The sequence below is a fragment of the Cynocephalus volans genome, chromosome 14, assembly GCF_027409185.1.
Source record: "Cynocephalus volans isolate mCynVol1 chromosome 14, mCynVol1.pri, whole genome shotgun sequence".
Classification (NCBI taxonomy): Eukaryota; Metazoa; Chordata; class Mammalia; order Dermoptera; family Cynocephalidae; genus Cynocephalus; species Cynocephalus volans.
The window spans coordinates 35,548,681-35,575,063 of record NC_084473.1 but is presented as its reverse complement, the minus strand read 5'-3'; the positions used below and the strand labels follow the sequence as shown (position 1 = coordinate 35,575,063).

The following is a 26,383-nucleotide window of genomic DNA, read 5'->3' as shown; positions in this document are numbered from 1 at the left end:
ACCCACTGTTGGGCCTGACAAGTATACTACAGATGTTAGTCTCAATTACTCTTTCTAAGATTACCACCAATTTTTCAAAGCTAAACCTTTCCAAAATTCAGAGTAGAACCTCAAAACCCCTAAAATCTTCCTGAAGCAAAGCTTTTCCTCTCTCTTCTAGTAGTAAAATCCCCTAACATATTAAAATCTAAGTTCATTGGTATGGTTTGAATGAGTCCTTCAAAGTTCATGGGCTGGGAACTTACTCCCTAGTGCAACAGTGTTGACAGGTGGGACCTACAAGAAGTGATTAGGTCAGGAGGGCTCTGCCCTCATGAATGGATTAACACTGTTATCACGGGAGTAGGTTCATTCTCATGAGAATGGGCTCCTGATAAAAGAGTAAGTTCAGCCTCATTTCTCTGGCTTCCGCCTTCCCTCTTCTGTTATGCAATGACCCTCACCAGATGTTGGCACCATGCTCTTAGACTTCCAAGCTCCCAGAACTGTAAGAAATAAATTTCTTTTCTTTATAAATTATCCAGTCCATGGTATTGTTACAGCAGTAGAAAAGGGACTAAGACATCCATTAAATCTAAAAGCCATCATATTTAATACAGGAAATGCACTCGTTTGGAAGGATAATTCACTATGTGAGGGCATTTTTTTCTCACTGAAGTTACTGCAAAGATGCTCAATACAAATCAGCAATGTAGGGCATCAAAGAAGCCAGGATAAATCAAATCGGCACCATCAGGCCCTGGAAGGGGCAGGGTCTGCATAATCTGTTTAGATCCTAGAAGTGAAGTGTCATTTTAAAAGGGTAGATAAGGGAGAGAAAACCTCTAGAAGGTGAGGAACTGTGTAGAGAAGTGAAAAGAGGGTTTTAGAATAAAATTGGTACCTCAAACAACCTGCCACTCTGTGTTTGCACAAACTGTAAACGTTATTTAGTTATGTGGAAATAAAGTGCTTTTATCAGCAGCCAACAATAGAGAAAAAAATACATGTGTAATGTCTTTATATGTGCAAAAGGAATTTTTCATGTGGTATTTTATAAATATATATATACACATACTATTTGTACTTATACAAATACCATATGTATAAAAGCTACGCATAAATAGTCATAAAAATACTTTTATCTAAGTAGGCCAATAACATTTAATATTTTTCAATAAATTAATATATAAAATATATACTTCAGTGACAATTGGAACATATATTTGAAATATAAACCTCCAGTAAAACTCAGGAATATGGAGTAGAATCCAGGTGTCTGCCAAAGGATACTTTGGAGCACTTGTCATTTGAAGAAAGGAAACGATACCGGTGTCTTATCTTCACGGACTGTTTTGCTTGTCAAATTCCTAACATCACTTCAGCAGAATTTTGTATTTGACTTCCAACTTCATGGCCATTTGACCTGCCAACTATTATTTTCTCTGAGGCTTTTAACACTCCACCCAAGCATTTTGCTTTCCAGAACTGTTGTGTCCGTTTCCTCTTCACTTCACCTTAATGGCAGCCTTGGTTTACAACGTCGGCCTCACGTGCACCCTATAAGGTTTCTGACAGACCCAGGGGCACCGCGGAGATGACCTAACGCTGATACCGCTCTGGAAAGCCAAGGTCCCCTGGAGGTTCTCTGCTTCGTGCCAGGATTTCCACCCACCCTGAGAGTTCCAGGACTGGGGCCAGGCCCGGAGTGTTTGACTCCCCGGGGTCCCAACCCCTTTTCCAGGCCGACTGTGCGGCTTGGGACCTCCTAGCCGGAAAACGCCGCCCTTTCCTGTCGCCTACTCTTACCCCAGGCCGACGACTCAAGAAGGAAGGGACTGAGACCGATTAAGAAAATTAACATTAATTAAGCGGGTTCACGCCCGGCCTCCGCCGGAGGGCCGGGACGTGCTGCAGCCAGGGCCGGAATGAACGGCGGGCGCAGGTGCCACCACGGGCCGGAATTTTACGCTGCTGGGCCGGCAGCTGCGACAGTTGCGCCTCGTCGCGCGTCTGGGGCAGCCGCCACCCACTTGCTCAGCTTGAAACAAATCTCTTTGAAAGACCCTGAGGGAGAGGAAGCGCCTCCCCCTAGACAAGAAAAGCTGTTCGCGTGCGCACTTGCTCAGCCAGGAGCCCCCGGCGTCTCTAGTGAGCAAATCCACTCTCCGGGTTTTGGCGGCAGCTCCGAGGGAGCGAGCTAGAAACTGACAGAACGAGACCCTCCCCCTCGTCCCCGAGCCCGGGCTGCTAGTGGCCCGGGGAGCCGCGGCCGGGCTGGGGAGGCGCAGTCAGGTGGCCCCGCTTCCCCGCGGGTCACCCGCCCGCCGCGCCGGAGCCTCGCAGGGAGAAGACGGCTTGTTGGGACGGGAAGAGGTGGGCGCACGAGGTTGAGTGCGGGTGTCGGGGTGCGGGCGGAGTCCTATTGTCCTCGGGCACCCGGGCGGCAGCACCCCGGGGGCCCTTCTTTGAACCCAGCGACCCGCGACCTTTCTTTGTGCAGAGGGAGCCGAACGCGGCTTCTCTTTCGAGGGAAGCCGCACCCCGGAGGGTGGCGCTGGGGCGGTAACAGCGAGCGCCTATTGTCCTCCGAGGGCCCGACAGCCCCGCTGCTGGTGCCGCCCGCTAGCCCGGGGCCAGGGCACAGGTACCGCGGCAGGGAGGGTCCGCCCGGCAGCCTGCGCCCTCCGCTCCGCCCCCCGCGCCACCGGCCCCGCCCCGCGCCGCCCCGCCCGCCGCAGGTTCAATCCGCGCGTCCGGCCGCCGCGCGCACAGTCTCGCTCGCACCTTCTTTCCCGGCCGCGGCGGGGCCCGAGCGCGGCTCAGTCCGCAGACCCGGCTGCCCGCCTGGGGCGCCTTCACGCCGTCTGCGCGTGGATGATGCGGTGAGCAGGCACCGCGCCGGCCGACCCGGCTGGATCTGCGCACACGGCGGGGACTCCTTGCGCCTGCGGGAGACGTCGGTGCGGGGCGCCCCGACCCGGGCAGCGGCTGGGATCCGCGGCGGCTGCTGGTGAGTGATTCGCGGCCGGCCCCGGGGCTCCTCCTCCCCTACCTGTCGGTGACTTTGCCCGACCTGCGGCGTGGCCGCTTCCGGCGGGCTCTGGTGTTAGGTTTGGAAACCAAAGGAGAGCGGGGATACCGAGGGCATCGCCTTACCAGCTGGTGTCCTAAGGACCAAAGGAGACGTAGAGCAAGCCGGGAGGGGGTCCGGTGGCACCACCAGCACGCAGAGCTCCACCATTTGTGCCCACCACTCTTCAGGGTGGGGCTGAGCGGCCACACTGCACCCTCCGCGCTATTGACGGAGCAGTTCTGGGCGCGCATTGCGTTTTCCCATCTGAGAACAAGGCGCGCTTGGCTACCGCGCCCCTCGCGTCGTGGATCGGCACCAGGGCCGCACATGGGTGCACCGTGCAGCTCTGCTGTGGCCGTGCCCGCCGGGCGCCCCCTCCTCTCTTGAGAGAGGGTATCGTAGCAGGGGCTCCAGCCTGCAGATTTGGCAGTTTAATTCTTTCCTGTAGGAGTTTTCTGAACAGCTGAAACGTTTAGAAGATTTTTCCCCCTCTTTCTCCTCGAAACTAAATGTCTTGACACAGACGACTATCAAACATGTGAGGGCGAATGGATCTGGCCAGTCGTTTTTTCGTTATGAATTATTACACTCCATCCCCCTTTCGACTTTGGGAGGCATGTGTTTCATCTTATAAATAGAAAGTAGCATATTTTTTGGCAGGACCTCCTTTATACTGTACAGTCTAGGAGAGGTCAGTTTAAAAATAAATACGCACTTGAATGTTACATTACTGAGAGCCAGGCTGTGGCTGGGATAAGCTGCGTGGACAGCAGCATCAAAGCCGGGAACGCAGCTGTGTTGAAAGGAGTAAAAACCCCAGAGTGCAGCCTAGGCTGACAGTCAAGTAATTACATTTTGTTTAAAAAAAAAAAAAAAAAAAAGTGAGTGAATTAAAATGAGGGCGGGAATAGGAATGTCAGGAGGGTATTGCAACATGAATCTTTCCAGCCCTGGTGTACTTGGGGGAGTGGGCTGCTGATGTGTATTGAAGGTGTAGGGGACGCTGGGGAGGCGACTGATGAATGTGTTAGGGAGACAGAGACTCCCCACCCCCCAGCTCTTAGTCCTCACAATATCCAAGAGCTTCTTGGGGGTGCTGCCTTTAAAAAAACAAAAATGAGGAGAGCAAGTAGATGTCCATATTTTAATAGCAAAGCCAATCTTGAGGGCTTCCCTGTAACACCACCCACTGGGGGAAAACAGCTCACCAGGAAGCGGGGATGGTGCCCCAGGGGTATCCCTAAGGGGATCTGAAAGACTCTTATAATGTTCTAACTTATAAAAAGATCTTTCATCTAACAACCAGGAAATCCACCTTCTCTTTTCTGGACAGTTCCAGAAGTCTTTTTGCTATCACCTGTAACTCGTATGCATTCTTATTGGCAGTTAAGAGTAAGCCAGAAATAAGTCGGGGCAGTTGTGAAATGTTTAGCACTGTCACATGTGAAATAAATGATAAAGACCATTTATGTATTCAAGGAATGGTTGAAAATTCTTTTATTAAGACTCTCACAGACTGTAGGTTTCTCAATAGGCCTCACCCATTGAGTAAAACACTCAGTCCCAGCCTCTAGGCTCACAGATAGCTTTAGAGGAGAAATTTGGAAGTGTTTCTGGATCCGTGACAGTTTCTGTTTTCCAGTGTGTCATCTGCTAGAGATTTACATTATGAATTCCATGATTGGAACATTGTGCTGAGGCTGTGGCAGTGACTACAGACATGAAATTAGAATGAGTTCCCCCTTCCCTCAATCTGAGCAGTGAAATTCTGTTTTGTACTCAATGGAACATGTAAAGGCAGCCGGAGTAATAAGTGTTGCACATTTTTTGCTTTTTATTATAAATTTAAACGTAGTGCAAGATGAATAAATACAAAGCCATAAGAATTATGGCAGAAGGGCTCACATGAGCTAGTTTCCCCTTTCTGCTCTCCAGCTTTTCCTTTAATGTGGTGATGTTTTGTGTCCAACATGTTCACAAAAGCTGCCTCTTTTCACTTATAAAATTCCTGGTATTCAACAGTGTTGGGGATAAAGTTTCCTTAACCTATATGACCTAAAGATTTTTGACAAGATGTAAATTTTCACAAACTCTGTCCATTAGCCATAGCATTTATTCAGAGGGTGGAATACAATTCATAACCGGAAAAACCTCCAGAAACATAGCTCTGGGTTTTTGTTTTGTTTTGTTTTGTTTTGTTTAATAAGGTTCTTGCTTTCAGTCTGATTTCACTTAGGCCCAGCCTGATTTCTTTCTAACCAGAATCCTGTGGACCTGTTTTTTTTTTATTGATTGAATAAAGAACTTAAATCTATTTTAAATGTAGTATGTTTGCCAGAGAACAAATATAGCCACTTGAAACTACTAGACTCATCAGCCACAAAAATCTCCTTTACCCAAGCACAGAAGCCCAAGAATTCTCCCAATATATCATAACTTAGGATATTAAGTACTTCCTACATGGAAAGTGCCAAGCACTCTTCTCGGCCCTTTACCTTGATTGACTCATTTATTTCTAGCAATCATTCTATGAAAGACCAACTGTTAACATCCCCATTTTACAGGTGCAGAGACTGAGGACCCACCAGTTATATAACTTCCCATAGACTATATGTGCATGCATGAGTAGCTAATTCTACGTGAAAGTCAGCAGCTCTGTTGGTTAAGGGGATGGGAAACAGCCCTGGGGTTATGAAGCCTCTCTGAGGCAGACTGCCTGGGGACATATCCTAGCTGTGGCACTTAATACTTGTGTGACTTCGGGCAAGTTACTTAGCCTGTGTACCTCAGTTTATCAAATGGAAACTGGGGATAATAATATTACCCTGAGGACTAAAGAAGTTAAAAAATATAATGCACTCAGAACAGTTTTGGGCCCAGAGCAGGCGCAATAAAAGGTTGATGTTTTCATTGTTGCTTTCCTAGTGTTTAATACTGGTTTTCTCATTTTATATTCATAAATATTCTTTGAGATAGACGGTATTGCTCTTCTTTTCCAGATGAGAACACAGGCTCAGAAAGGTTTAGTAACTTGGCCAAGGTCACACTGCTAAGTAAGAAGTAGCAGAGTCAGGGTTTGAACTCAAGTTTGTTTGACATTGTGCTAAATACCACATCCTACCCCCTGGGGAGGAAGGGCAGGGAAGCTCTTAAATCTAATTCTAGTTATTGCTCCTCACCTCCAGCAAGGAACTCGTTTTTGATTACTCTATATCTCACAGTACCAATGCCCACGGGAAAATGACAGTAATTGTAATTGCCAGCCTTAGGGAATACGATGTGAATTATTATTATTTTTTTTTATTAAAGCTGGTTTAATCCTACATGTATGGCAACAGTCTTCTCCTGTGGTGGATACAGTGTGAAAACTGCTGGAGTTAATGTAAGCAGTTTTTATAAGCAGAGAGATTTACTAGGTGAAAATGTGGGACTCTGGAATGAGAAAGCCATGCCACAGCCAGGGATAAGGAATTTCAGGGGCCAGGGATAAAGTGGAGTTCTAGTGTGGACCACATTCTTGCTTCGAGGTTCTAGAGAGTCAGGGGTTGCAGAGCCCAGTAACAGTGTCTATATAGTCACCCCCTTGAGGCCAGGAAGCACATCCACCATGTCTGGCCCTTCAGTTCCTGGCATTCAGAGGACATTTAGTACAGGGTTTGGTAGTGATATTGTCCCCAGAGCTAAAGCAGAGGCAGGAGCCACAAGTTAGGCAGGAAGGCACTGGGCTCTGTGCTTGGCAGAAGTCGGGCACTGTTACAGTTCTGCACATGCCGTGGACCCTGTTAGATAAGCTTCTGGTGTGAAAGATAGAGCAAGGAGGCCTTTGAAACCGAGAGGAGTGCCCTGGATGACCCACATGGCCTGCAGTGGGCTTGCGATTCGCTGTGGGAGTCTGCTCAGACTGAAGTAGGGGTTCTGGAAAGAACAGCTCAGAATAACAGATTGCCTCAAATCCAAGGGTAATAACCTTGGAGCTGTCCAACTGCATTTGGAACCTTCTCTTTTCCTGCCCCCACCCTTTAAAGGCTGCAAAACAACCCCCCACAAACCAGACTAAATAAGTAACCAAATATTTCTACAGCAGTCGTCAGGTATGTTTCTTTCCTTTAAAAACATGCCTTCCTTGACCTTGAGATACTTCAAGGCCAAGTTTCACCAGAGTTGCATGATGATGGATGGAGTTTAACAGTACCTCTGGTGGAAAAGCAGTTTTAGAAATTTAACCGTACAGTTTTATAATATGAAACATGACACTGATATTAAAAAGATTACTATTTCTAAATAGCCAAGCAAACTGTAAAACCTGATGAGTTCCAATCTAGTGTTTCTTTGGTCCTTATTGCATGCCTAAGTTATGAATTAATAGTAGAAGTCTAGAATACCAAATTTAAAAATTTTTTTAAAAGGATTTTCAGTGATTTGAGTTTTATTTGCATATTTGAGAAAGTTATTATTAGCCTTCTAGCCTTTAGTTCTTTGTTAAGGAGTGTGGCAGAGATCACACACCTGCAGTTAGCTAATAGGGCACCACCTAAAGTATACATTGAGACATAAATAGGAAACAATTCTGTGGGAATCCAGCTTGATGGAGGTCTCTTTCTATAGGACTTTTCAGAGCATTTAATATGCCATTGTGTATGGGAATCTACATGAGCAAATAGTGTCCAGAGTTTCTCAGTTTTGCCCACAGAGCAGCTGCAGGACTAGTCTGGCAGGAAATACTCTGGGAGATGCTGGGCCCCAGGCAGAAGCAACAGTATGCCCTGCAGAGCTGAAAGAACCCAAGGACATTTTAGAGGACCACTGCTGAACACACCAGAAGGTGCCAAAAAACACCCAGTTCTGTTGTTTGATAAAACTAATACAGAATTACATGAGGACCATCAGAAGATATGAGGCACTGGAGATCAGAAAAAAATAGATTCTGGTCTTAGCTCTGACCCAAGTTGTGTAACTTTGACCTGTCAGTCTTCTCATATTTAAAATGAGGCATTTGGCACTAGAAGATCTCAGATAATTTCTAGCTCTAGAATCCAGAGAGCCAGGATCACTGGCACCTGTAAGCCTAGCTATCTTACTGCTAATAATGTAAAACCCTAGGTTGAAGAGCAGACCTCTGCAGAGCAGCCTAAGCAAATGTGGGAGGCAGGCAACTTCAAAGTCGGGCTTCTATTTAGACAGCTTACACATTTGGGAATCTGTCATGTTCTGGTGACACCTTGAAGGTCATATTTGTAGACACATCATGTCAATGATAGATCACTGTCATGTATTTCATTGAAAAAGACCTGTTCTGTTCAAATACATCATAACCATTTAGGCTACACACATTTTTAAAACAAGCAAAGACATTTTTGGTGAAATGTGACTTCGCCATTTTGGAATGTGTTTGATTTCTTTCCCTTTTTATTGATTTAATTTTTTAGAACTTTTGTGCCAAGGGTCAGTTCAGACTTAAAACATTGATTTTTAACACAGCAGGAGACCAGGCTCTAAGCCTTTGACTGACCAGCTAGCCAGTCACAAGGCAAATCTCTCCCCTTCTCTGGGGAGGCTCCATCCCCTCATCTGTGAAAATAGAGGAGGGGAATAGAGGAGATGGATGTGCATTCTCCAAGCTTTCTCCTGGTTCAATCTGTAATTCTGTTCCTTTTTTTCCTTCTGTCGGAGACCTTTCCATAGTGTCCTGTACCTTCTCCTATCTTAACAATTATTGCATTTAAATGACCCATGTGGTTGCCTGATTAGACCGCTGGCTCCTTGAGGAATGTGACTGAACCTAGTTTATCTTGGCATTCATCTATTTTTTATAATAGGACTTAATGAAAAACTGGACAATTAAATCCTCACCACATTATCTTATTCTTCGTATAGCATCATCATCTCTTAGTTATTGTCAAGTCAGAAGTCGTGGTCACTTACCGAGCTGAAGTCTTGCTGTAGTAAAATTATTCCTTCCCAGGCTACAGAACATTCAAATCAAGGGGGAGGCTCCCCCAGTCCTTTGGTTCTGGTAGTCGTGTTCATCCAGGGGTACTGTGGAAATCAGTCAAGCCCCCACTGGAACCTTTTCAGAGTCTTCTCAGCTGAGCTGTTGCAGCTTCAAATCTCCTCTAAAGCATTCTTGTGCCCTGGGAGTGATGGTGGTACCCATGTGTCCACTCAGAGCACAGAATAAGGGTTGTTGAGGTTTCCTAGACCTCTCACCAGTCATCGCTGTGTCAGGCATGTATTTATTGGTATATTTATTATCAGTTTCTCCACACTGGAGTACATCATTGCTGGGACCTCAATTCCTAGAACAGTGCCTGGCACTCAGTAGGCTCTCAGTAGATGTTTGTTGTTGAATATGTGAATATGCAAAGGACCAGCCAGGGGCCAGGTGGAGGCATGTGGAAGGCTCTCCACTGCTTGCTTCTCACTGGGTGCATGCCCTAGCACCAAACTGGAAACAGTTTTCTTGTTCTCAGATGACTTCAGAATAGGATATCTTCCAAAATTTTGTTGATTGTTGACATTATATTAAGTCTATTGTAAGTTGATGCTGGTGGGTGGTTTTGTTCTATATTCCTGGTGAAGAGGCCTTTGAGCCAGGGGCTCGTCCTTGGGGGAAGGTAGGGCTTCACTTGACATATCTCAGGGTCCCTGTGTGGCATAAACAGGGACTTCTTTCAAATGCCAATTTTTTTCTTAGATTAATGAAGCCAGAAGTATTGGGAGTTTTTTACATTATATTTAAAACAATCAGTTTAGGTGGCCAGATCCCAAGGTCTAAAAGAAATAAGATTGGAAGAAATCCCCCATGGTAGATAACCTTCCAGCCTATCTTGTTCCTTATGCAGCTCTAGTTTTTTGGAGTAATTGATAATTATAATTGTCCCTCCAATGATTTGGGCTCATGGCCTGCCACATCTTTGCCAAGCACTTTATATGCATTGTCTCCTCCGAAGAAGACACCCACCATAACTATTTTCACTTTACAGATGAGGAAACTGCGGGAGTCACTGGCATTGCTTGTTACCCTTAATTTGATACTAGGAAGGATGAGAAAGGGTGATGAAAATTGTATAAGCTGGTAAAAAGTATTTTGATTCTAAGGATAGTCTTACTTTCATTATTAGAAAGGTTACTTTTTTTTTTTCTTGAAAGTCCCTGTAAGCAAGATGTTGCTGCAAATATTTAGAATCATAGAACCCTAACATTTCATACATGAAAGGGACTTTATCTCAGTCCTACTGTCTCATTGTGACATAATAAAACAGAGACCCTAAGAGTTTAAGCAACACAGAGCATAAATCTTCATTTTTGGTCCAGTTTTCTTTCAAAAAAAATTTTTTTTCTAAGGCAAAGATAAGAGAGGAAATCTTAAGCCCAGTAAATTAGCAGATGATAACGTAACTTCTGTGGTTAAAGATGAGAGAGGTTGGCCCTACTTTTCTCGGTCTCCCTTCCCTTGATCCCTGAGGGCTACAGGGGACAGGGAACACAGTGTGTAGAGCCATTATCCTAAAATACTTTGTCTCTGATATTAAATATAGGTAAAAATCGAGAGCAAACAGGCATAGAATTATACCATCTCTCTGTGTGTACATGCAGCTTACATGCACATACCAGGGGCTGCGGCTTTAAATTAGGAGTGTGGACTTGAGGGTATCTCCTCTAACTTCTCTCTCAGTGCAGGGATGCCCCTCACTTGCTCTCCTTCCCTCTCAGACTCAGCGGGAAAACTTCCTGGGGTGGGCCACTCACCCATTCTTCAGGTGGGCAGCTCAAGTTGTTTTAGAATTCTTCCTCTTCAAGCTCCATCCGGCTTCCCTATGCATCTTAATCACAGGCTTAGTTCTTTCCTTGGGAGCCTCTCACCTGACAGCTTATCAAGTGCTATATTTAAAGAAAACAACGATTTGCCCTTCCATTTTCTCTCTTCTCTCACACATCCCCAATTCCATCTACTGTGGCTCCACTTTTATAAGAACCGCCAGCCAGATCTTGCCCCATACTGCACTTGTGTATATATAACTAATTTTAATGCAAATGCAGGACTTCCCGTTTGTGTTATTCAGTTTATTCCTGTGGGTTTCGTCCTGCACCTTCTCTAGTCTATCGAGGTAATTTTGGACCCCAGTTTGTCATTGGCACATCGAGGCTCCCTCTGGGTCTCATGTCATCCATAGATTTGATAAGTGCATCTCCGATGTCTTTCAAGTCATTTGGCCTATCAATGAGATTCTTCTAGTGCTTTGCTAAAATCAATAAGTAATTCTCTTCTCTGTTTTTTGAAAATCAAGTCATTTGCCTTTGTGTATTTTTTTAACTACTCTGTAGTTTTTCAGAAGTCCTAGAAAATGGTTCTGTGATAAAAAAGAAACAAGTATTTGCAGGACCTTAGGATTGCACTCATCAAGCCCTGGAAATCTGGACTCATGTAAAGTGTAAAGACCTTTCCTATGATTATAGTTCCGCCTTGTGTTTCCATTTCCCTTTGATAGGGCTTATTGTGCCCACCCCCCAAACCCACCCCCTCCAGACCCCACCACTGCCAGGACTACCAATCTGAGGTTCATTCCATCATCCTTCCTTCCTTTTTTTCTTTTTTCTCTTTTTCTCCCCTTAAGATAGAAGCAAAATAGAAGTTGAATAAATCAGAGAAGATAATTTCTCATTGGTCTCAACTTTCTTTTTCGTAAAAAGTAAAGCAAAATGAACTTTCAATGGAATTATATGGATTTCCACCTCCCCCCCAAATCATTCATAAGGGAGAGTAGGTCACCATAGAAGAGGACAGTGCTAGACTGTCTGTATTTATTTGTGTGTGAAGGGGACTACTATAAAAAATTCCAGTTTGATATTAAAACAACACTTTTATCTGATAACAGTTGATTATAATTTTGCCACCTCAAGGAGGTCCCATTTGTTCTCGATGCTGAAACAGCTACAGCTTGGGGATAAGGGATAAAGGTACATATATATGAGAAGTTAACTCCAGCCCAGTTTCATTGACAGCAGAATTATCCTCTTATCAAGCTGGGGGTAGGAGTCCCTTCCAATTTTGGAGATTGTTCCCAGAGTGGATGCAAACCATCTTAGCCCCATCTGTACCATTTTGCTGATGACCAATAATACAGTTAAGGAGAAAATGAAGTGGTTATTTTGTCAATTAGAATGGTTCCTCTCCACATTGTGTATCAGTAGGTATTCTCGTTTTTCATTTGGGATAAAGATAATGCCTTGTGTTTGCATAGCACTCTGTAGTTGTGCTATGACTATTGATTACTGTGCTAAGACTTTTACACTCAGCTCTTATAATCCTTGAGTTATCCTGTGAGATAGCTGTTCTGTTGGCCCATGAAGTAAGTATTTTGTTTGGGTAGGTGTTTCGATTGGTTGTTTTTTTCCAAGTCCCTGACCTGTGCCAGTCACACATTGGTCTTCAAAACAACCGTTTTCTATAGAACATGCATTGTAGTTTCTTGAGGTTTCCTTGTACATTTTAGGCCAAGTAAGCCAAATCCCCCTTTAACTCATTTCCTTTTGAACGGGAAGTTCAGGAGAGTGGGTTCATTGTTTCTCCAGGGCCTCATTCTTTAAGTTGGACTTAAATATAACATGTGAGTCTGAATTCAGGGGAGTGTATTGTCAAATTTTCCTTGAGTCTTACTTCTGTAAGACACTGTTTGTACATTGCAGTCATGGATAGAAGTCATTTCCCTTTCAAACAGTATGTCTGCAAATATTTGCCTTAATCCCCAAAATCTGTACCATCCTGTAGAATTACTCTGGCTTGCATTGATAAACTGTTAAATCATTACCCTGCATAGATAGAGGAAGGTTAAAATGTCTTAAAGATGGCAAAATGAAAGAAAGCCTTTGCCACAAGAAAAGAGGTGACAGTTCCTTGTTAAATAATTTGATTTTTTCCTGTAGGAGTCATAGGAAGACTCCATGTGCATTTTCAGCAGGGCAGGGAGCGCTGAGGAGGAAGAGTCACAGCAGTCTCTTTCAAGCTTTCTCATTTGTACATTCATTCCACAAATGTTTATTCAGCACGTACTATGAGTCAGATGAAGTTCTCTCCCGGATGACGGCCTAGTCGGGGAGACAGTTGTTGGTAGGTTTGAGTTGTACACAAGACACTGTGGGAGCTTAAGAGGCCTTGGAGAACTGACAGGAGATGAAGCTGCAGGGATAGGCAGCCCCCCAGTTTGCCTAGGTGGGCCTCACTAGCTGTTTTATCTTATCTTCAGGCTGTGTAAGGGTGGGCCTGCCCTTATAGAGTTTTAAGCAGAAAGTGACAAGGTCAGTAAGGATTCTCGAGAGCTCACTCTGGTGGACATTGGAAGATATAGGAGGGGAGAGGAAAGGTAGGGAGATAGGTGGAGAGGCAAATGTCCTTGTGCAGGAGAGAGATCACAAGGGCCAGAAGCAAGGCTGAGGAGTCACGGTGATAGGACTGTAGGACTCAATAGGGAGAATGAGGCAGGTGGAGAAGTTGGGGATGACAGCTGGGTTTTTGATTTCGGTGACTTCCTGCCGTTTACCAAGAGAGGAAAGTACAGGAGGCAAATGCCTAGGGCAGACAGGGAAGAAAGTAGGCACATTCTATCCGGGACACATTGAATATGGAGTATCTGAGGGGAGCAAGGTGAAAGAGTCTAAAATACAGGGAGGAAAGTCCAGTGCTTCTCAGACTTTCTGGGAAGGGCCACAGTTTTTCTGGTTTTTGTTTGTTTTCAATTCCTGATCCATTGTATAATGATACTACTGCGCACAGTGAGTATGCCACTTGGGCCACAGGCAACTCCCAGGCAAGCTGAAAAATGCATGGATCCCAAACTTGCCAGTGGCCTGTTCAATGAGAAAAAGCCCACTGATCATGCGCTTGATTGTTACAGCAGTGTGGAAAAATACCCAGGAGCTTACTTTCAATTTCTTTACTTATCTTGTTATGGACTGGCCGTGGTCCACAGACCCACTTTAAGTAGCACTGGTCTAGACTTTAGGAGCGTGTGGGCTGAAGATACTGACTTGGAAGTTGTCATTAGAGGTGGCAGTTAAAGCACATGCAGGGATGTGATTGCAGGGGGATTGTGGAGGGGTAGGAGATGGCAAACAGCTGTCCAACCTGGGGGAAATGCCAGCATCGAAGGCAGGCTTCCAACTTTTTCTGTAAGGGGTCAGTCAGTTAATATTGTAGGCTTTGAGGGCCACATAGACTGTCTGTCACAGCCGCTCACCTCTGACCTTGTAGGACAAAAGCAGGGGTTTCTCAATCTCAGCACTACTGAGGTTTGAGGCCAGATAATTCTTTGTTTTGAAGGAATTGTCCTGTGCATTGTAGGATGTTTACAAGATTCCTGGCCCTACCCACTAGATGCTGGTAGTAACACCACCCCCAGTCATGAGAATCAAAAATATCTCCAGACATTGCCAAATGTCGCCTGGGGGGTTGCAAAATCACCCTCAGCTGAGAACCAGTGAGCTATAGACGATGCATAAATGAATAGGCATAGGTGTGTTCCAACAAAACTTCATTTACAAATACAGGCAGGGGCCTGGATTTGATGCACCTACTGTAGTTTGTAGATCCTTCACCTAAGGGCTGGGAGGAGGGAAAACTGAAAGGGCTTACTCAGTAAAATCTGAGGCCTCCCTAGAGGAGGCTCTGTAAGCGATCCCACTTAAAGAGAAGGCAGCTTTTATTAACAGTAGCTCTCATTTATAGCACCTTTGATTACTTTATTCTTTTTGAGCTTACCACATTCCTGGAGATATCAGACATAAAATCAGCAAAATAGAAAACAGGAAAATAGTGAGTCACATAGTATAAGCTCCACACAAGCCGTAAGAAAACCTCCAAGCCGGGCAGGCATGAGGCTGGATTACGTGAGGTGAGTTAGAGAAGACTTCCTCCAGGAAGGAAGTGACTCTGAAGCAGGTCATGGAGGATGTTAGGAATAGGGGTTGATTTTGAGAAGGTGGGAGGACATTCCATGTAAGGAACGCAGGGTTCTTGGTTTCAGAAAGGTAGGAGGGAAGTGAGTATCAATGGCAAAGTTAGGGAGCTATTGTCCCTGGTGAAAGCCACGTGATTGTATAATGTGCTTCCTCTGGGAAAAGAATTAACAGCACTTAATGCTATTTTCTAAGAACAGGATGTTTGTTTTTCTCCTTGAAGCTCAGGGGGGCTTTTACTACTTTAAATTTTAATCACACAATTAAATTCTTTTGGAGATTCTTTTTGACAATAGCAAAAATATTGAAAAGTCCTAGTGAGTTAGAGCTGGACAGGCCAGGGTCTAGGACCTTTTTTACTCATCCTTGGTTTCTGACAAGGTCAAGTTAGCATCTCTTAGTGCATCATTTCCTCTTGGTGCTGTCGGACTTTGCAGATAGTCTTCAGGTTGGCAGTCCTCAGGTTATGAAGTCAGCAGTGGTTACGAGTGCAGCTGTGGCTGAAATCCTAGCTCCTCCAATTTTGGCTGATTGACCTGAGACATACGCTTAATATAAGACTGTTTCCTAAAAGGTGTGTTCTAAGTGTTACATGAAATAATACATATCTACGTGGGTACACAGCAAGTACTCAGAGGTTAGCCATTACTGCTCACATGTGAATTCCTTACAGAACTGGGCATTTCAAATTTGCCACTTTCTAGAGAACCTCTGTGGACTTGTACTAGGGTTTGGCCCCTGGGAGCAAATCAGCCCATCTTTTGTAATGGAAAGTCTAGCAGGGGTTATGGACTTAACACTTCTAAATGTGAAGTTCACTGTGTGCCATGAGTTATGGGAGGCAAAAAGATGAATAAGACCCAGTTCATGTTTGCAGAAGATCTTTCAGCCTAGTTAGAGAGTATATTCATTCATTCGACAAATACATAAACAGACAAGTATACAGATAACTAAGGGGAGTATTCCGTGGAAGTGGGTTGAGGATGGAATGGCCACTGCCATATTCCAAATGTGCCCAGTGCTGGTGTGATGCAGAGAAGCCACGCTTCAGCCCATCCAAGACGTGTGGGTGATTGCAGAGGGCCATAGCAGGGTGGAAGAACAGCACGGAAATGCCGTATCTGTCCCTTCACCCCATTGGTAAAATAGAGTATTCAAGGGGCCTAAATTTGAGGGTGTGCCATAAAGGCAAAAAGGGCTAAGAACTTGGCTCTCTAAGGTAGTACAGGCCAAGTGATCATAATCTGAATTTCTGGACTACTGTCAACTTGTTATTTGGGATTATTTGGTATTATTACTATTGCCAGAACTGGAGTTCTGCATAGAATAATTGCTGACTTAAATATTAGTAGATTTTTGTGAGCAACTAAGGAACTTCACAAGTTCCTTGCCTTAAGCAGAGTTTAGAATGAATATCCTGGCTGCATAGTGCTGAAAATTCAGGGTCACATTCTCTTCCCGTGTTCGTCTTGTCCTTGCAGCATCGCAGACCAAGTTGGATCCATGAATTATGGAAACATGTGAGCGATTCATAGCAGTAGCCTTACTAGATTCATATCCACCAAGCTAGAGCCCCTGCCTGGGTGCTCCTGACTAGTCATGATAAATGAACCAGGCATGACAGAACTTGCCCTACTCCTGCCTTGTTGTGACTGTCAGGGATCAATGTCCATATCGAATCTTCCCCAATAACTCGTGTTTTTAGGGGAAAAGGTCCTAATGGACTCTCTTCAAAAGCGCAGATATGGTACTTCGTGAGGTGGACATTCTGTCTTCTGATTTTGCTTTTGTAAGATTTTTCAGATTAGATCCTGTGAATGTGAGGAGTGTACGCAAATTAGCCGTGAGTCTCCCATATGGTCTGTGCGGGTCTCTATAATCAGGGCTGTAAAAGAAATATAAATACAAGCTGTAGCTAAATGAGAAGTCCATTCGTAAATAACTGAAGGTGCGATGTGTCAGACTTTCTGAGTGGGCCTGTAAAATACAGCCTGCCCAGTCTGGCTAAATTCATTTGTATGACAGAGCTGGGCAGCTGGGGAACTCAGCTAATGGACTTTCACAGTCTTGCAGCATATAACAGTGTCCTCAGCTTAGAGGATATGGGGAGAGGATAAGAATCTAAAAATAGAAAAGGCATCTTCGTATCTTCCCAAATGGGTGGAGTAAAACACTAAAAATATGAAAAGCATCCCCTTCAGGATGCTGTTTACTGAGTGTTCTCTAGTTACATTAATTTCTGACTTAGATTTTTATTTGTGTTCATTGTTGAATTTCTAATACTTCGATTTTGTTTCCCTTGAATTTTAAAATTCTTTGTCTGATTTGGAGAAGCCCTCCTACAGAGGTTTGTAAAAGGATTGGCATGAGTGCCTACATTGTAGCAATATTTTAGTGTTTCTGAGACCAAAGATTGGCTGGTCATCTCTATATTAGTAAAAACACAGCCGTGTTCAAACAAGGCCTTTTCAAGGGAAAGTCTGTGAGCATTTCTGTGTGAGAATGGGACATAAGGTCTTAAAGAAAGTAGCAGGGACGGCTTTCCCATATAGGAGACTCAGTAAACAGGAACAAGACCACCAACCCTTTGCGCACCATCGAGGAGGCTCAGGGTGGCTGCTGCTTCCCCTGGTAAGAGCCGCATCCCTTGACTGTGCTCCCTGCCTCCTCCTCACCATCCCCACCGTCCCCACCGTCCCCAAAGCAGCCCCTTCCATCTTTCAAGAAACAGTCTTGGAGAAGCTAAAAGCTGATTCCTTGTAGCATCTGCTTAGTAGCTCCAGGGCCTCCCAGAACAAGTTAATCCCTTTTCCATTACAGTTAAATGAGTCCTTCAGGTCCCTCAAGGTTAGCTTTCCTCTGTTAGTTTTTGTAAAGCCTTCTGTTCCTTCAGTTTTTCTCACATGTCATGCACGAGTTTCTTTGCCTCTGGTTGCCCCACTGAGAGCATGTAGGAACATGTTTCAAGTAGCCTTTATCCCTTCAATTATGGAGCCCAGGGTCAAATAAAGCTTTCTGGGGGCTTAGCACAGTGGAATTATGATCTTCTCCTCCTGGTTGGCAGCAGAAAGAAATAACCCAGAGATGGTTGGGGGCGGGGAGTTAGTGGGGGGTTCTTGGCAAGTCATCCTCGTTCCCCAGCACTGTTGGTTCAGACACGAAGGAGGAATAACTTCACAGTTTTGCTTGGGGCCCAGATGGTGCAGTGAAGCTGTGGTTGGGTGCTAGGAGGAAGGGCACACAGATCCTGTGTTGAGGCACAGTGACAAGTGATCAGAAGCTAGGATGTCCTTGAAGGATGTGACAGTGAAGCCAGAAAGGGGAAGTGGGGTGCAGGCTCACTTCCTGCAAGTAGAAGAAAGGAAAAGGACCACAGGTCCCTCGACAGCAGCACCCCCTCACCCTAACTGCCCCTGTATTTGTACATGTGTACATTAAATTACACATTGCAACCTGTTTGCAGGATGCAAGAAATTTTTTTAGCCTCTGTCTCCACTAAGAATTAATCTAAAAACAATTAGTAGACAAATCAAGCATTCCTTTCTTAAAATAAATGGATTTTTTTTTCCTCCTAAACTCTTTGTTCTTTTCAGAGCCCTATGAGTTGCCAATACAGTCAACTCTGAGTACTCCAGGAACCAATTTTCAGTCTGTTGTTTTTTATAAGCCCTTGCTTTTCCCAACCTCCTGGCTGCTGCCCTGTTTTGATATTTTCAGCATCATTCTGTTTGCCAAAACGATGATAAAGAAATGAAGCAAAGGACCCCTTCAGTTTTTTTCTTAATTGAATTGTTATTGCTGTAATTCTGTTATTATCACTGTCATTTATGCTTTAAGTCACAAGTGAGAAACTAGAATTGTCCAGCCTAGCGCAGGAATGACAACCTACTCTTGTGCCTTTCTTATCAAAACTGTAGCTTTAACTTCTTCTCAGGTTCTTTTGTGTCCTGAAACCCATGGATCCCTCATAAATACCTGTAAGTGGCAGCATGTCCCTTCACAGCTGGACTCTGCCCCACACATCTGTCTGCCGGACCTTCTCTCTGACCTTGATGAGGATACCAAGCAGCTGACAGGGCAGCTGGACTCCTGTGCTGGCAGATCCATCCTCTCCAGTGCCCAGGAACTGGAGCATTTGTTTTCAAAGGAATCTAATTTCCCAGATGAGTATTATCTTGAGTGTCATCTAAGGGGGGAAAGAGGAACAGACCATGATCCAAGACCTAGGAGAAATGGATTGGCAGTCGTGAAGACTTTGGATTTCACAGTCAAGGGAAAGGTTTTTGAGAAAGGGCTACACATAAGAAAAACTACCTTTCTTTTTTTCTTCCTGTCTCTTAAGATTTGGGGAAGAAAGCAGGAGTAGAGGAATAATAGCAACTCAAGAAAGCTGGAGAAAGAGGAGAATAATATGGAGAGTGAGAAAGTGAGCTGTTGGTGGCAGGAAAATGGCTAAAGGTGGAGAAAGGAGCAGTCCCAGTGTGGGTGATGAGCACCCTCAGCTGGCTCAGTGCCCGCAAGCTGATGCTGCTGGTGGCGTCTGGACTGATACACAGAGTGTACGTTCCTTCATGTGGCTCGTGGAATACCCAGGAGGGCTCGCTCTCGGTTTTGGTATAAATTCAGTTCTGGCCTACAAGCCCTCCTGGGTTAGCTCTTCTTTTACTCTTCTCCCACCTCCTCCCTCCTGCAAGCAGGTCCCTCTTCCTCTGGGCAGAGAGCAAAGCCCCTCAGGTGCTCCCTGACTTGGAATCTCCTGCTGCGATTTGTTTCTGGCTCTGCCTGCTGCCACTTTCGTGCTGATCACAGCAGGAAGAAGTGATCTGTCCCTTTGCCAAGCTCAGGTGAGACGAAGCTCAGACCTCTTGTTTGGTCTGTACATATCCACGCGCTGCCGTCCCAGACTTGGCTTTTGAACACATTTCCCTACAGAAATGTTTGTGTTATGATCAGTAACTCACAGGTTCAGCAGGCTTTTGAGGATCTAAGCACCATGTATAAAATTGGCTCTCCATGAAAATGTAATTCAAGCCCTTCGTATTTATTATTGTTTTTTTTAAATGACTGATTCATTCTCATGATTCGAAAATTCAAAATCACAAAAGGATATACTGTGAAAAGTTTTCTCCCCACTCTTGTCACCTTCCATCCACTTCCCCTCTCTGTGGGCAGTCACCATTATTAATTTCTTGTGCGTGCTTCCAGAAATATTTTATAGTTATACAAGCAAATACAAATATATTTACACACTTTTGCACCTATTTTTTCCTTTTGAAGATGTACATCTCTGGGCTTTTTCTATATGAGCATATTGAAAGTTTTTTCATCCTGTTTTAGACCTGAATAGTATTTATTTATATGGATGCACCTTAATTTATTTAACCAGTCCTCTATAGGTGTACAGTTAGGTTGTTTCCAACTCATAACTGTTATGAAATGTGCGGTTTGAACATCTTTGCACATTATTTCCCTTTTATGTGAGTTGGATATATCCCGAAGTGGAATCTGGGGTCAAGAGCATAGTCCACAGTAGTGAGAGATGGTGCCAAGCTGTCCTCTGTAGAGGCTGGGTGTGTTCATGCCTCGTGGCCAATGGATGCCAGGCCTGTTCCCCATCAGTCCAGTGCATTGTCACACATTTGTGTCTTAAACAGGAATGGGCCCCCTCCATAATTTTGGAGCTGTGCTCATTAAATATCACATCGAGACCTCAAACTCCAGAGCCCAGCCACATGGCTTAGTGCTGGGTAGCCGTGTGGACTCAGCAGAGCCATCAATGTCCATGACTCGGTCACATCTCATTTGTAAAATGGGGATATTAGCAGTAGCTGCTTCATGGGTTCTTGTGAGTAAGCTAGTATATTTCAGAGGCTGGAACAGGGCCCAGCACATAAGGAGTCACAATACATATTTACTCTTGTATTACGTGCTGCAGGTTCCCAGGGGATGTACATGGCCTCTCCAGGAGCAGCCACTTTTTACCAGTGAAAACACCCCGTTAGGTTTCCGTGTAAGCAGAGAAGCTGAAAGAGCAGACAGCCTGGAAAAGGGACAAGGGGAAACTGCGGAAGCCACAGGGGTATCCATTGAGGGTATTCAGAGAGGAGAGGGGGGAGTGGGGGCATAAGAAATCCTGGGATTGGATGCTCCTCCTGGGATGGAGCGTGGCTGCCCCTGAGCTGGAGGAGGAGAGAAATCAGGCAAGTCAGAGGGACTAGGTCAGAGCCACCAGATACTTCCCCAGCATCACAAATATCAACTCATCTAAAGCTATGAAACTGACATTTTCCCCCAAATTCCCTTTTTTTTAAAAAAAAAAACTTCCAGTAATTGCACATGGTAGAAATTCAAAAGAAATGATTATTTCTAAAGTCCTAGAAGACTACATTCCTGTCATATAGTAAATAGCATATAAATATTTGTAGAAAAAAAGAAAAATGCTTTGAAGATACCTTCTCCTTTGGTCTCTCCCACTCTCCAGGATCTCACTGTCTGCAGCTGATCCTTTTCCTATCTTTTTCTTTATTTTTTGCTTCTTTGCTCCAACCCTAGTCTTCATGCCACTGACATAAAACTCAGCTTCAACCAGGCCGAGCATGCCCCAAGCTGGAGGCCCATGGTGCCAGTGCCATGGCTGGGTAGAGACCGACTGGAGTGCAGGCCCAGCCAGGAGGCCTGAGGACCAAGTGCCTGTCCCCTGTGCCCTCAGAGCAGCCGGCATTCCCTCCTCCCCCTCCTCCTCCTCACTGTCCCACATCCTTGTTCAATTAGAGGGTGGGTGTGAGTGATCCAGGCAGAGGGGACAGAGCACCCCGCTCTCTGGCTACATCTTTGGGGTTTTTTTGGTTTTTAATTTTTTGATAATTTGGAACACTCCTCCTAGGTCTTGGCCTTGCATAACCCTGGCACCACCAGCTGACCACAGGCAGCCCTGGCACCCTTGAGCTGCACAGGACACACTGTGTCTTTCTATGGCAGCTGCCCTCCTGGCCATGTGTGCTGAGGACACTGCCGTAGTGGGCAGCTGTTCCTCAGGGCTGCCCCGCCACCTTCTGCGGCCTTGGTACCCCCACTGCTCCTGCAGGCAATCACCCACACTGTGCCCAGAGAGACAAGAAGGCAGTGTCAGCGTCTCTGGGTGGCAGGAGCCTTAGGCCAGGACCACATGCTGTGCACTTATACAGGAAGGAAGTTCTGATGTTTTAGCAGGAAGACCCAGGGTTTCAACTTTTGTTTTTGCAACAAGGCCCAAACGAGAGCTACAGCTCTGAGAGAGTATCAGGACCCATGATCATGTCGTGTTTGGCAGCTTCATGGTCAGCCCACTCTGAGTGGTTGCCAATCTCCCATGCTACCTCAGCCCCTGCTCACACCCAGAGGTGGGCTGGGGGTCTCTAGTTCATCATTCTCAGCTTCTTGGGCCTGGGCTGCCCGGCAGCAGGCCTAGCACGCCGGGCATGCCGCTTCCCAAACGGTTAGTTGTTGCCCTGCCAGTGGGTGGAGCCACAGATGCAGATGGCCTCCAGCTGCTGCAAAGCAGATGTGGCTCTCTTCAAGCCACCGTCCCACACAGCCCTTGGAGTATTTATTTACAGGCTCTGTAGCAGGGGGAGGAGAGCCCAATGGGAGAGGTCACAGCAGAGCCATCTTGGGAGTTGCTATACTGGATTTTAGCTTCTCCGTATCAGCTGATGCAGCTGAAGAGTTACAGGATTATTTTCAGATGAGTTGCTCGTCAGTACAATGAGGGCCTGACGTCCCCAAAGCCTTCTTCCAGCTCTTATCTTCTAATCCGGTCATATAGTATGTGCCAGGAAGATGTGTTAGTTTTCTGTGCTGGTAATAAATTACAACCTTAAGTGACATACAGTAAAACCCACTTATTATCTCAGTTATTGTGGGTCAGGAATCTGGGCAGGGCTTAGCTCCTGGGTCTCACTGGGCTGTGATCCAGGTGTGGGCTGGGGCTGTGGTCTCATCTGAGGCTCAAGTGGTTAAAGATCCACTTCCAAGCTCCCTTATATTTTTGGCAGCATTCCTCTCCATAGGCCCTCTCGTACTTTTCCGAAGCCAGCAACAGGAGTCTCTCCCTCATTGGTTCAGGTGGAATCTGCGATGACATATCACCTTTGCCATGTTATCAGTCTTGCTAGTGTGCACACGAATGCAAAAAAGAAAATATATTTTAAAACAAATCCGGTTGTGTCTAAGGAACTGAAATCACTCTGGTCACATGCTGCCAGTAGTTCTTAGAATAATGGAAAAGGACTAAAATCTTAGACATGTCCAGAAAACTGTATGCATGGCCATATTTAAAAAGTGCTGATGTCATAGGTTTGGGGTTTTTAAGTTTCTCTCTTTTTCTCTCCTTTTTTCCCTTTAAGTAAGACTAAGATTAGTGAATTAAAGTTTTTATCCTGGTTGATGGAGAGAAACGATACCCTGCCATTATTTACAGGCTTTTGTGAAAAGACAGACTAGAATGAACCCTGAGGGGACAGCAGATTTTAACCTTTGGTTTCTTCTCCAGGTTTCTCACTGTGTGGAAGGGACTGGATGATGTAACCTGCTCTCCAGGAAGCCTCACTTGGCCATAACCTCAGGAAGGTCTCTTAGACCCCATCTCATTTCAAAGCCACTTCTGAAGCCACTTGAGAAAAATGATGTGACAGGTCTATCAAAAAGGATTCTTCGGAAACATAGAGCATCTGTGAAGAAAGTGGCCATTTTTCTCTTTAGTGAAATAAACATTCTCAAATTCCAAAATGCCAGCCAAGACCCCAATTTACCTGAAAGCTGCCAATAACAAGAAAGGAAAGAAATTTAAACTGAGAGACATTTTGTCTCCCGATATGATTAGCCCTCCCCTTGGAGACTTTCGCCATACCATTCATATTGGCAAAGAGGGCCAGCATGACGTCTTTGGAGATATTTCCTTTCTTCAAGGGAACTATGAGCTTTTACCGGGAAACCAGGAGAAAGCATACACAGGCCAGTTCCCTGGGCATAACGAGTTCTTACGGGCCAACAGCACCTCGGACTCTATGTTCACAGAAACGCCTTCCCCAGTGCTCAAAAACGCCATCTCTCTCCCAACCATTGGAGGGTCCCAAGCTCTCATGTTGCCTTTATTGTCACCTGTGACATTTAATTCCAAACAGGAGTCCTTTGGGCCTGCAAAGCTGCCAAGGCTTAGCTGTGAGCCGGTCATAGAGGAAAAAGCTCAGGAGAAAAGCAGTCTGTTGGAGAACGGGACAGTGCACCAGGGAGACACCTCATGGGGGTCCAGCGGTTCCGCATCTCAGTCCAGCCAGGGCAGGGACAGCCACTCCTCCAGCCTGTCCGAACAGTACCCCGACTGGGCGGCCGAGGACATGTTTGACCATGCTGCTCCATGCGAGCTCATCAAGGGAAAGACCAAATCAGAAGAGTCTCTCTCTGATCTTACAGGTTCCCTCCTCTCCCTGCAGCTTGATCTTGGGCCCTCACTTTTAGACGAGGTGCTGAATGTTATGGATAAAAATAAGTAACAGGATGCCAGCTCTTTTCCTTTGGGGTGAAAGACACCAAAACAAAACAAGACAAAACAAAAATACTAAAACTAACCACAGTTGAAGGGAAGAGCTTCACTGGATGTATTTGCAGTTGCGTGATGCGTTTTCTAAAGTAATGTTCCTCCAAAATATTTTTTTACCTGTTATGCCCTGTTTGCAAAAACAGTTTAGAAAAACAAACCTGTGCTGGCAGAAGGAGGAAGTGAGTCAGTCAGAGCCCATTTTCGGTGGGCATTGCTGAGGTTCAGCTCACATTTTTCGCAGACATGTAAGAAAGCTGGCTTGGCCAGGATTGGTACTAGCTATGAAGGGCTGGGTGAGTCACATTAAGGAACTTTACAGTACTCCAACATTTTCTGAGCAAGAGGAAGTCAAAATTTATTTAACACCTAAGCCTTTTTTCTAGACTCTTTTCTATATTATATTGTTTGGGCTCACAATAGCAAATTCTCTCTTGTTAAAACTTTTCTCCGTTTTCACATTTGAACAACTTTATGGGGTTGGGGGATTTTCTTGTAGTTCTTATATATCCCTATATATTATTATATCTATATTGCAAAATTTTGACTGTCAGCTACATGTTGGTAAGACACAAGCAAAGTATTACTGTAACTAAGTTATTTTTAAAGTTAAAATATATTTTTATGTGCCTTTGGCTTTTTATTGCAGAGTCTACATTTTATAGATAAAACATCAAATGTTGTCATTCAACTTGTTTCCTTTGGGGTTCCATTGTAAGCTGTGTATGTGTGTGTTTGGAAAAGTGTATTCATACTTAGCTTTATTATTTTTTTCTTCATCTGTTGTCATACTTCTAACAGCAGCCAACAATGGATTGTAACATGTAAAGGCACAGGTTACTCATGATTTTTCTGCAGAGACTGTGGGCTAAACCACATAATGTTTGGAAATATGGGTATTTTAGTACAGTACATACTTGCATTACATAGGTACTTCATACAACACAATAAAAAGTAAATGTTAAAATGAACTTGCTCATTTATAATAGTAAGAACATAAGAGATGTTTTTTGAAGTCTAGCTAGACAAATTGCTTCTCTAAAATGTACATGAACCTTTAAAATAATGTAAATGATGATTTTAATCCACTGTGTAATTTCGATTATTTCCTTAAAGTTTGAGATTCTAGAAACAAGACCCCTCAACTTTAGGAAAAATGAATGTGTGAGATCAGAATCTTTTTTAAGTGTCAACACTAATGCCAACCTCTCAATGTTCATTTCTATGCATCCTCTCCCTTACATTAACAACCTCTACGGCAAGCCCTTGCAAGCCCAGTCTCATCCCTGTAGGACAAATGTTTGTGCACCAAGCAGATGCCATAGAGAAAAGATTAAAGAAGCTGAAAAGAGGGCAGTAGAGAGGACCTCCCCCCAACCCCAAGGAGCCAGAGATGGTTAAGGAAATTGGGAAGGAAAAGGGAACAGGAAGTGTACACACTGATTCCTGTCCCTATGTCAAACATCCTTCCTCCTCAAAGAAAATCATTTGCACACAATAACTGCCAGTGCTGTCTCTCAAACTTTCATTTCTCCTTGAAAAATATCCCTGAAGTGATGACTTCAGTGATTCATTCACCTGGTTTGGAGTTGCTACAATTTTATCATCTGAAATAACCTTTGAACTGCAGGTGAAATGCACGTAGGATGATTCACCAAGTAGAGGGAACAAGTCTTCTCAGAGCATTGAGTGCTTTCCTAATTTCCCAGTTGTGTTTCTTTATCCCATGACTATCCAGTGTTCTTTTTCTCGTGGGCCAAACCCCACTCACAGTTCACAGTTCTCAGTTCCAGGGACTTCCC

General features: G+C 44.7%; 1 protein-coding gene across 2 annotated transcripts; it reads left to right on the top strand.

Moving 5' to 3' along the window:
- Nucleotides 1-2,834: 2,834 nt before the first annotated feature.
- Nucleotides 2,835-25,224, top strand: CDC42EP3 (CDC42 effector protein 3). 2 transcript variants are annotated; one of them, XM_063078675.1, is made up of 2 exons: nucleotides 2,835-2,992; nucleotides 23,538-25,224. In XM_063078675.1, exon 2 carries the CDS (start codon nucleotides 23,773-23,775, stop codon nucleotides 24,535-24,537), a length of 765 nt encoding a protein of 254 aa, XP_062934745.1. In that variant the 5' UTR covers nucleotides 2,835-2,992; nucleotides 23,538-23,772; the 3' UTR covers nucleotides 24,538-25,224. The 2 variants fall into 2 exon arrangements, with proteins under 2 accessions (XP_062934745.1, XP_062934746.1); XM_063078676.1 differs by lacking the exon at nucleotides 2,835-2,992 and adding an exon at nucleotides 14,902-14,943.
- Nucleotides 25,225-26,383: the final 1,159 nt, after the last annotated feature.